The sequence below is a fragment of the Saccostrea cucullata genome, unplaced genomic scaffold (genome assembly GCF_032062105.1).
Source record: "Saccostrea cucullata isolate Sc308-1 unplaced genomic scaffold, CSIRO_AGI_Scuc_v1 ctg7422, whole genome shotgun sequence".
Classification (NCBI taxonomy): domain Eukaryota; kingdom Metazoa; phylum Mollusca; class Bivalvia; order Ostreida; family Ostreidae; genus Saccostrea; species Saccostrea cuccullata.
Window position 1 is genome coordinate 25,119 of NW_026930731.1, and position 11,684 is coordinate 36,802.

General features: G+C 33.3%; 1 protein-coding gene across 1 annotated transcript; it reads right to left on the minus strand.

The window, feature by feature from the left end:
- Nucleotides 1-2,089: 2,089 nt before the first annotated feature.
- On the minus strand, nt 2,090-5,428 carry LOC134229864 (uncharacterized). The gene is made up of 5 exons (XM_062711647.1): nt 5,311-5,428; nt 4,016-4,153; nt 3,781-3,906; nt 2,493-2,566; nt 2,090-2,125 (listed from the first exon to the last, which is right to left on the minus strand). Exons 1-5 carry the CDS (start codon nt 5,402-5,404, stop codon nt 2,090-2,092), a joined length of 468 nt encoding a protein of 155 aa, XP_062567631.1. The 5' UTR covers nt 5,405-5,428.
- Nucleotides 5,429-11,684: the final 6,256 nt, after the last annotated feature.

An 11,684-nucleotide genomic window follows, 5' to 3' on the forward strand; every position in this document is an offset into this window, starting at 1 on the left:
GTCAGCAATTTTTTCCGAATAAGAAAAGGACATTTTGTTAGGGCTTGTCCATGCTAGGAAGGACATCATAGTAAATATGCAGAATGTTTGCAGAATGGTTAATTAGAAGAACAAAGAATTGAAAAATATTTTGTAGAATTTAGTTCTAGACACGGTGTTAACAAGAGAACCATAACACTGTTGAAATCATTATGGAAAAATCTATAAGCAAGAACGAAGCCTGATGTTGCTTAGGAGAAGAGAGACAAGAAAAAGACAGGCGGAGGACCATATTGGAATAGCTTGGATAAAATTTCTGGCTTCAAACAATCATCCGAAATGCTTCCACAGCACATTTTCAGATTGCAAAATCGAAATGACGATAATGCAAGTCTTCATTGGGATGAACCAGAAGATGACAATGAAGATTCCAATGATAATGACGAAGTATAATAGTTTGTCAATATTATTGCATTAAAACAATTTAAATGAAGCTTTCTCAAGATTTTACGAAACGACGTTGTGACCTTCATAAAATTGGATTTAACTGCATAACAGCTTTAAACATTTAAAATACCTGTGCCCAGTGATGAGTTAGATCTTTCTGTATTGACTGTGTGAAATCTACATTTGTGTTCAGGGGCTGGTGTTGCCTCTACAGGGATTTCATGTATTCCTTGAACAGATTCTGTTGAATCAGCTATAACTGTAAAAATATCACAGTTGTCTTCCTTTGAACAAGGTATTGGCCATGTTGTCATTTCTTGTTGACAATTGTTGACCGTTGTCATAATTGCTTTTGAAAAATAAAAAAAAAAAAAAGATTTTATAGTTATTCTTCTTTTGATTACAAAACAAAATCAGATACTTTTACCAACAACCTATCACTTTATTTGACATAAATGAAACTGTTTTCTTATTTGAATTTCTATTTTAAATGTTGAGGGAGTGTCTTTTAGGTTTATTAGTAAAATGCTGTATGCATTATATTTGCACCCTCAAAGACTTGCCAGTTATTTTAATCAGAAAGATTTATTATTATAATCGTTGAAATTAATTATTACATGTAATAAATCAAATAAAATAATTGCACATGCATAGAAAGATGAACCCCGACATTTATTGCTGATATCAACCATTTGAAATTTAAATTCTGAAAAAAGAGAGATCACAATCAATTATCAAACCAAGGGAAGCTTCGATGAATACATTGTAAGTTATGTAAAAACAATTTCAATAATTCACTATAGTTGGTCTGGCATGTCTCAAGTCTTCTGTGGGGCAATTCCGTCATACTTTCTTTGAAGCTATATTTATTTAAGCTATAAAAATATGTACAACACTTAGATTATCTACATTGGGTATCTTTTTTATCAGTCTTATCCATTTTTATGTTTCTTGTTGAGAAGAAAATTCTTATTCACAGGCTAATTCAAAGAATATGTGTCAAATGCTAAAGGGAAAAAAGAAGAACATTCAAGGAACTAGGGGCGAGAGGGTGTACTTAAAGAGGGGTTGTTTGGCATTGGGGTTATGGTATGAAGTTTTAAACACAACAGTAATCTTTTGACCTTTTTTTTAAAAAAAAAATACAGGGTTCTTTCTTAGAGCATAAATAGATGTGGTAAAATAATTTACTGTAAGAGATCAACGCCCTCTTAAGTTAACATGCGGAAATGGAAGTTTTCAAGCAGACATATATTTTTTATGACATTGACATTTGACTTCTTGAACAAAAAATCTACAGCGATCGTCATTATCCCCTGGGAAATTGTCAAATCTTAAACGTAACTCATACGTATAGAAGAATAATTTTTTTTTAATAATTTCATATCGCAGTTACACCAAAGATGAGTGGAATTTCCGATACATTGATTTGCGTGCGGTGTTTCAGTGCATTGTTGGTAGTACTGACATATGATATATGTAAATCATGGTGTAAAACTTATTCATATAAAAATACATTCAAAGAGTATCATGGTATACAAATTAAAGCTAACATTTGATGAAACGTGATGCTTTCTTGTACTTTTCTTTGTTTTGATTTAATAATCAGTATAGTCTTTAGAATATTTTGTGAGTATTACACGTACCTTCTATACAGACGTTTTCAATTTGAAAATATCCCGCTTGACAGGAACATGTTCTGTTGTAACATGAAGGATATGGAGATAACGAACAGTATACATTTTCAAAGTCCCTAAAACAAAACAAAATAAGAGTAGAGCAAACACGGACCCCCGAAAAATCATAGGTGGGATCAGGTGCCATGGAGGAGTGCCGCCGTGTGCTCCTGTCATGATCAGGAAATAACGGAAAAAATCTGTCGTCAATTCAGTGTATAAATAATGGACTAACAGTTGGTATATGAAAAACGTCAGTCATCATTTGACTCAATGATAAACTGTATTAGCTGACAAGGTCATTGTATCGACCATAGAACTTACGAAATGATGACTTTAAACGAGACTGCTGGTATTCTTGTTTCGTCAACTTGCTTGTAAATAATTTACCTCGTTTAAGAAACATGTCTGATATTTTCCACACTCTATGTCGATGGAACAAGCTTCACCGGGTTTTAAAGTTGCTATTAAGAGGAAAATTGTTAAAGTAAAACATCGATGCCGGGATACCTCATTGACAATGTGTGTGTTGTTTTCGGAGACTACATCTTTCAAAGTACTGTTAGAATTTTAATTGTACTAATTGTGCATCTTTATCAGCCGTCTTGTTTTTATATTCCTATGAGGCAGAATTAATTTAAAAGCAGCTACAGAAGAGAAAACACTCTTGCAATTTAGATAAAGGTTAAGTTCATCTCGACGGGACAATCGGAAAATGTCGAGATATCCGAGGTACCGAGATATCAGAGTTGAGATAAGACGTCCTTAATTTAACTGCAAGGTAAAACAAACATGTAACTACGTAAATATTGTACATGTCTTCAATAGACTGCAGCTCGTTTGTTTTAGTTATTCCTCCATATTTATTAGAAACTCTAAGAAGTTTATCACAAAGTTAATGTAATTTATGAAATACTTCTTTTTTATCGAAATCTTCTAATTTTACTTATAACAGTTTTCCATCCAGCATTCTGTGTGTATATTGACAATGTTGTTTTAAAATAAGTTCTTAATATGTCTTTTATATGTTCTCTAGACAATATTACACAGTGAAATCAATTTTAGACACCATAGGCTGTGCCACATATTTCATATTTGATGTTTTACTGGATTAAGACAATAAAAGGAAACAGAAACTAAATTGACAAAACAAATTATTTCAGCTTTTTCATCATTAGCGTGGTCGAAGTATGATACATATTAATTCGAGACAATTAAGTGGTATATAATGTAGTGACAGATAAGATAATGCATCTTTGTTATTTTGATGATTTTATATCCTTGCTATATGTCTTGTCAATAGGGGATATCTACTCCTCCATGGAACTTGATACCACTTCTGGAATACATGGGGGTCCCTATGTTTCGATCATATTCACCGATTTAATTTTTTTTTTTGGAATTTAAAAATATTTTTTCTGTTCACTATTTTCGCTTTTTTAAAAGTAATCATATGGCTTTTGATTTGCATGTAGCAGATTTAACTTAAAGCAACAAAAATATATCTCTATTAAGAAGAAGAACTTTTTATCATATTATTCTACATTGAAAAACTAAAGGTATTACAGATAATTTAAATAAATATCCATGTCAGTTTCTTGATATATCACAGGGAAATGCCTGTCCAAAAATATTATCAAGGCATGAGAAAATGGCACTTTATTAACATAAGCAGTACCTTTTACACAAAATCCATTAGATTCAGTAAATCCAATAGCACATGTGCATCGATTACTATGGCACCGTGTGTTCATTTGTCCGCAGTTCTCACTTGTCTCACATTGTCCCAGAAGAGAAACATTTACTACAAGAAATGTAAAATTATATGAATAACATTTGTAATCGTTTATGTTAATAAAATCTACTTTTTAAAAAATTTATGTAACTTTGTATTTGTCCTTGAAAGTAAATACTTTTGATGCATTTTCGACGACTATCGTCAACGCGATGTCCTTCTTTACATAGGCAGCGTCCATAAGCTTTCTCCATACTACAAACTGCGTTTTCTGTGTCGCAGTGGTCATCAGCTAGGCAAAGTCTGCCCCAGGAAGCTAAAGCAAATTTGTTCATAGAAACTTTTAATTTTAAAGATATGTATGCCGTATTAAACAGTATTTTTGCACAGCTGAAACCGAACAAAAAATTCTGAAGTATGATAAGCTATCAAAAATGAAGCATTCTTGCAAAGTCGACGAAATATTATTCGGTATTAACAAAGTACTGGTCGGGAAAAGAACACGATATTCTCATGCATATTTATAAAGGACTGACGTTTATTCTAGATCTGCGCATGTGCGCGGGAAAATCATCAGGTCGAGGAAAATATTTTTTGTGACGTCTGTTCAGTAAGGAACCAATATGACTGACAAATCGACCAATCAGCTCAATGAGTTGCATTTAATGCATTTATGGGTTACTACATAAAATACTTCATGTGTTTTTCGGAAAGGCTAGTTTTTTTTTAAATTGCTCTCTGAAAGACGATGCATTTTCCCAAGCATTTACACGCTTAATGCATTATGTACATTATTATCTACTAATCCCATGCTCATATTTGCATACAAATGATTAACAATGATACAAATTAAAGTTTTCCCCACTCCATAGTACAGGTCCGTTTGTTAAGAGTTTCCCCGTGCTGTACTGTTAGTGAAAAGACAATTGCACGTGATTATTCCTCGGTACAAAAAGCAACCAACTCTGAAGTGTGCTCACGTATTGACAATCCCTAACTCACGTGTTTGTAGTAAAAACGTAGTAGACCATCATGCTTTTCGGTTCATTCACGAAATTGGACCATTGTTTGCCGTGAGCATGCGAGGCCACGTGATCATGAATATTTCAATAATAGGCGGTTTATTATCCGATTCGGAGAGAAAATAATTTTTACCAAATAATATTTGGTAACATTTGGAAGTGATGGAGTGGAATTGTCTTGTTTGCAGAAAGGATATAACTTATATAACTTGATGAGACACTACATGTATTTATTTCTTTTAAAATAAAACACTAATACGGCATATTTATCTTTAAGATAAATTCAGCACAATGTAGTTAAGGTTTTATTGATTCCTAATTAATATAAATTACAGCAACTGTTCATGGTATCTTTTATTCATTTAACAAAATTAAATAAAATTTCATGTTACATAACTGATTATAATAAAAATTATTATAATATATTTTATTTAAAAAAAATAAATTGTACCTGTTGGAGATATATTGCATTCCAGATTTATACTCAGCTGATTCTCCTTCGAGGAACAATACTGAATGACACGTCGTAATGTTGAGGACGACATTTGCCGGTATATATGGAGTGTTAGAATCGGTCTTTCCATGCCTCTTGTCTCACTTACTTTGCATTCATCATTTCTATTTTCGGGTGCTTTTTATACCAACAATATCATCTTATTAGAAGTCTTGTTTCTTTCAGAAAATATTATATTAACATGAACCAATATGGTTTAAAATGTACATTTAAAAGCAATTATTTTGTTAATCACTTTTTTTGTAAAAATCTTTTAATTGATCTTAATACATAGAAAAATTAATAAATATGAAATGATAAATAAACCTGTACCAAGCATATACTGTTTAAGCTCAGCCATTTTGTTATCCTTACACTGGATATTATCCCAAATACGTACAGCAACTGCCTGGGAGATCGATCTGAATATAAAAATAATTTTGGTTTATGAAACAGAAAATCAAAATAATGCCAATGTTAAGTATATTATTAAGGTCTTCCGTCTTCAGCGGAAGACCTTCTTGTTATTCTTAATTTTTATTATTAGGGTCTTCCGTCTTCAGCGGAAGACCCTTCTATTATTCTTATGTTTCTTTTTCAATTTTCTTATTAAGGTCTTCCGTTTCCAACGGAAGACCTTATTGTTTTCGTTCTGTTTCTTTTTCCCTATTCTTATTAAGGTCTTCCGTCTCCAACGGAAGACCTTATTGTTTTCGTTCGGTTTCTTTTTCTCTATTATTAAGGTCTTCCGTCTTCACGGAAGACCTTATAGTGATTCTATTGTTTCTTATTATTATTCTTATTATTATTATTATTATTCTTTTTTTTGACAAAATTTTGTGCAGGCGATTTCTCGAAAACTATTCAGCAGTTTTTCATGAAACTTTCACAAAATATGTCTCATTATATGAAGTTGTTACATCCGTAGAGAAATTTGGAAAATTCGCTTCTGGTGCCAAGTTATTGACAATTTCCTGATTTTAAAATGCAATTTTGTCGCCCCTTTTTCTCGAAAATGGCTAAAGATATGATCTGGAGACTTATTGGAGACGATAGTTTGTCACTTTGTGGTTTGCAGAATCACCTTCTCGTGCGTCGTCAATACTTCCGGTCGTTACGAGATGCAAATTAAAAAAATTGTATTTTCCAACTTTTTTGTTTTTCAGTATTTTTCATTTATTTTTGGTATGTTAATAGAAACCCTCCTCGTAATGCTTACTATACAATTTGTTTGAATGTTGATAAATCTAAACTCTAGATATTAGCATTCAAAAATCTGAAGCGGGTCCAAAATGGCGGCTGTCTCTGTCAACGCCGACATTTCGCAATAGGTGTTTACGGAGGCAGCCGAGCGTTTGCTTGAACGAAAGTAACATAAGAATAAATGAAAGACAAAGGAATACATGGATTTTCACGTCGTATTTACGTTGCAGTTCTGTGTCAAACTAACGTCTTCTATAATTAGTTTTGGCTGGTTTTTCAAAGTAGAAAAAGAAAAGACTAAATGTGCAAATGAAATTCGATACCTAATATCTCTTGTGCATCGCCGAAAAACAGATCTTAAATCATACTTATAAGTAATACTTTCTCAAAAAAGAATATCAATTAATTTTGTCAGTATCCTTTGCACACTTGTGTCATATTAAACTAATAAATTAGACAAAAATAAGAAAACAATTGTTTTAAAGATCGCTTCATGGAGTTTATTTTAGCATTCTTGTCTTAAAGACCTGATTCAAGTTATTGAGCATAAATGATATCGGATTCCTGACAGTCGTAGGGCGAGCCATGTTTTCCGGCGAAACTTTTCAACCTTTTTCGATTAACTATTCGGGATAGTTCACTTTGAGGATAAACAGGAAATTGAAAAGAAAAAATCATATCCGTTTCACCGCTTTAGTGTTACATGCATATATACAATATGGAAATTGTAAAATGTGTTAAACATACTTTCTAAACTTCGAATCTTAGGCTATAAGAACGTTCTTTTTATTAATTTCATTGAAGCTATCACAACTATTTAATAGAACATTCCAAAGAAAAGGGGCGAAGATTAACTCGTGGCGTTTGGCGCTAAAATTTGAATAGTGACCCACCTTTCATAATTTTAAGAGAGAAGCACGGTTTCCTTGATATATACAAGTAGATTTAGAGTAGAGGTCCCGATAGCGTAATATTTAGTGCGTTGGAATTTCATGTGGCGACTTTGGTTCAATCCCCCTTGTGTGCAAATCTTTTTTTTTACTTTTCAGCTCGATTTTACGTTTTTTTTTTCCTGAATCGGACGGAAGACCTCTCGTTGCTCGCAACGAGTTTCATCTAGTTATTATTATTATTATTTTTCTTACCGATTTTGTGCACGCGATTTCTCAGAAACGGCTGGACCGATTCTCACCAAATTTTCAGATCTGATAGATATTTATCTGAACCTTGTCGGAAATTTTTCATAAGTACGTCGTCACTTCCGGTCGTGAGATATGGACGATTTACTGATTTTTAGAGGGTCAGCTTGTCCTGAGATCTCCTCCTAAACGACTTAAGATATCGACTTGAGATTTTCAGTGAAGGTAGAGGAAGGATAGTAGATGTGACATTTTGCATATAGAGCTTTCCAGGTAAGAAGGCATCGACGCTCGCCTGGTCTCGAAAAATAGCCTCATACTCATCTCGCAAAAATTGACACGTTTTCTTTTATATCTTTTTACCTGTTAATATTTTGTTAAGACATATATACAGTATAATTTGTCCAATCCGGCTACCGCCAGTTCCATAAAATTTGGCCGGATTAGACAGAATCCGGAGTGCAGGAAAAATGCAGGAAAATATAAAGTTCGAAAATTTTCGTTGTTTATTTACAAGTACATCATATACATATTATAAATAAAATTAAATGATGAAATCAATTACTATTTTGGAGTCTAGAAATTATAAAATAGTCTCTAATGACTTACTATATTTTCTTGTTTGTTCACGAAGTTTGAAAGTCGGGTGAAATGTTACTCAAATCAAAATAATCAGGCACGCATAATATAGGCCTACTATATCAAGCGGACCGGGTTTTGCTTGTCAAAGAGCTCATTCAATGTATTAACAGTAATGCAAATTATTAACTATGTGCAAATTATTAGATTGAACTTGTAATTTTATGTAAAAAATTACGTCTTCCCCCACAGTGTTATGGCGCCATTTTGAAATGCGTTCGATTTTCGATCCCGATTTATATTTTGATTTGTAAATCGCATACATATATGTTTGTGTTTATGTTATAATGTGGCAAAAGGAGTTAAAACAAAGTTACTTTTTTTTTAATGTAATTTAATATAATATATTTTTCAAGTGGACTGTGTCACCGCCGCATTTCACCGAGTTCGTCTCATGGCACTAATAATCATGCTAATGTAAACACGGATTATCACATTCCCCACGAAAGGTGTTAATTTCTTTGAAGTAACTCAGGTGTGGCCGGATTAGAGGGAATAATTAACGTTAATTATGAGCAGTTGGGACCAGTATGGCCGTTCGGAATACAGAATAGACAGTATCCGGACTACACAGAATTTTTTCAAATGAATTTGTTAAAGAAGTGCATGGGACTAAAATTTACGGACGGAATGGACAAAAGTCCGGAGTACTCAGAGTCCGGATTAGACAAATTTTACTGTAATAAAAAATGTGCAATATAGTAAGACCTTTCATTTGATATCAAGTAAACGGGATTAGCCCTTCAAATTAGGGGCATAGAGGGGCCAAAAGTCTCTCGTCTTTAACTTTTTTGTTTTTCAATATTTTCAAATTATATTAGTATAGTTGATAGAACCATTTTTTATTAGGCTGAATATATAATTCGTTTGTAAATTTATAAATTCAAACTCGAGATATTAACATTCAAAAATCTGAAGCGGGACCAAATGGCGGCGGTCTCTCTCAATTCCGACATTTCGCAATAGTGGTAAACAGAGGCAGCCGAGCGTTTGCTTGAACGAAAAAAACATAAGGAGCAATGAAATGTGTAGGGATACTTGGATTGTCACGTCGTAGGTTCGTTGCAATTCTGTGTCAAACTACATTCATAAGGTCTCCTTACAAGTTTTCTTTAATTGGCTTTGGTTGTTTCTCAAAGTAGAAAAAAAGAAAAGAATTAATGTGCAAATTAAGTACGCATTGATGATATTATCTAAATCAAAAGGATTTAATCAAAAGAGAAAAGGCATGATTCCATGATGTTTTATCAAAGATCATAGTCAAAGTCATATCTCATCTTATCGAAAATTCGGACGGAAGACCTACTCGTTGCTTGCAACAAGATCGCATCTAGTTAAGGTCTTCCGTTTCCAACGGAAGACCTTATTGTTTTCGTTCGGTTTCTTTTTCCCTATTATTATTATTATTATTATTTTTCTTCCAACCGATTTTGTGCAAGCGATTTCTCAGAGATGGCTCGTCCGATTTATACCAAACTTTCAGATCTGAAAGATATTCAATTGATCTTGATAGGTTTTTTTGCTTTTTAATGATCTCACTTCCGGTCGGGAGATATGGTCGATTTTCTGATTTTCAGAGGGTCGGCTTGTCCAGGAAACTCCTCCGAAACGACAAAAGATATCGACTTAAGATTTTCAGTGAAAGTAAAGGAAGGTTTGGTGAGTTGTAATTGGGTCTCCAAATCTTTCTAGCGCAAAAGGCGCCGGAGCTCGGTAGGCCCGAAAGAATGTCTCAGAAATATCTCACAAAATTTGACACATTTTGTTTCATATCTCCATACCCGTTCATAATTTGTTAAAGCATATTGAAGAAAAAATGTGCAAAATCACAAGACCTTTCATTTGATGTCAAAAAATGGGGCTGACCCCTAAAATTAGGGGCTCAGAGAGGCCGAAAGTCTTTTATCTATAACTCTAATGATGAATAATATTTTGTTATACATTACTGAAGCAAAAGTATTTATCTTAACTATTTGCAACAATATATGATACAATTTTGATCATATGTTACGTAATTAGGGGTCACAAGGGGCCAGAATGTCAAATCTTTGACGCTTCATATCTCGAAAAGGGTGAATATTTTGATAAGCAATATTGAACAAAAGATGGCTAGATTAATGTGCTAAACAATATGCATACTTTGAATTTTTGTAAAACGGCCCCATTAAGGACTTGTAGGAGTGGCCCCTAAATATTTATATAAAGCATATCTCCTAAACGAAAAGAAATCTCTGAATAGGTGTAGAACAAAAAGTCTTTGAAATCACAAGACCTTTCGTTTGAAATCAAGAAAAAGGGGCCGACTCCTCAAATTAGGGGCTGAGAGGGGCCAGAAGTCTTTCATCTTTAACTCTTTAATGATCAATATTTTGTGATGCATTACAGAAGCAAAGATGTTCATATTAACCATTTGCAACAATATATGATAAAATTTTGATCATATGTTACGTAATTAGGGGTCACAAGGGGCCAGAATGTCAAATCTTTGACGCTTCATATCTCGAAAAGGGTGAATATTTTGATAAGCAATATTGAACAAAAGATGGCTAGATTAATGTGCTAAACAATATGCATACTTTGAATTTTTGTAAAACGGCCCCATTAAGGACTTGTAGGAGTGGCCCCTAAATATTTATATAAAGCATATCTCCTAAACGAAAAGAAATCTCTGAATAGGTGTAGAACAAAAAGTCTTTGAAATCACAAGACCTTTCGTTTGAAATCAAGAAAAAGGGGCCGACTCCTCAAATTAGGGGCTGAGAGGGGCCAGAAGTCTTTCATCTTTAACTCTTTAATGATCAATATTTTGTGATGCATTACAGAAGCAAAGATGTTCATATTAACCATTTGCAACAATATATGATACAAATTTGATCATATGTTACGTAATTAGGGGTCACAAGGGGCCAGAATGTCAAATCTTTGACGCTTCATATCTCGAAAAGGGTGAATATTTTGATAAGCAATATTGAACAAAAGATGGCTAGATTAATGTGCTAAACAATATGCATACTTTGAATTTTTGTAAAACGGCCCCATTAAGGACTTGTAGGAGTGGCCCCTAAATATTTATATAAAGCATATCTCCTAAACGAAAAGAAATCTCTGAATAGGTGTAGAACAAAAAGTCTTTGAAATCACAAGACCTTTCGTTTGATATCAAGAAAAAGGGGCCGACTCCTCAAATTAGGGGCTGAGAGGGGCCAGAAGTCTTTCATCTTTAACTCTTTAATGATCAATATTTTGTGATGCATTACAGAAGCAAAGATGTTCATACTAACCATTTGCAACAATATATGATAAAATTTTGATCATATGTTACGTAATTAGGGGTCACAAGGGGCCAGAATG

What these genes read in the sequence shown, in the direction of transcription:
- LOC134229864 (XM_062711647.1), bottom strand. Translation starts at nt 5,404, where the DNA reads ATGTCGTCCTCAACATTACGACGTGTCATTCAGTATTGTTCCTCGAAG. An exon ending in ATGCAATATATCTCCAACAG is followed by an intron (nt 4,154 to 5,310) that starts GTACAATTTATT and finishes AATTTGCTTTAG; the next exon opens with CTTCCTGGGGCAGACTTTGC. An exon ending in AGACATGTTTCTTAAACGAG is followed by an intron (nt 2,126 to 2,492) that starts GTAAATTATTTA and finishes ATGTTACAACAG; the next exon opens with AACATGTTCCTGTCAAGCGG.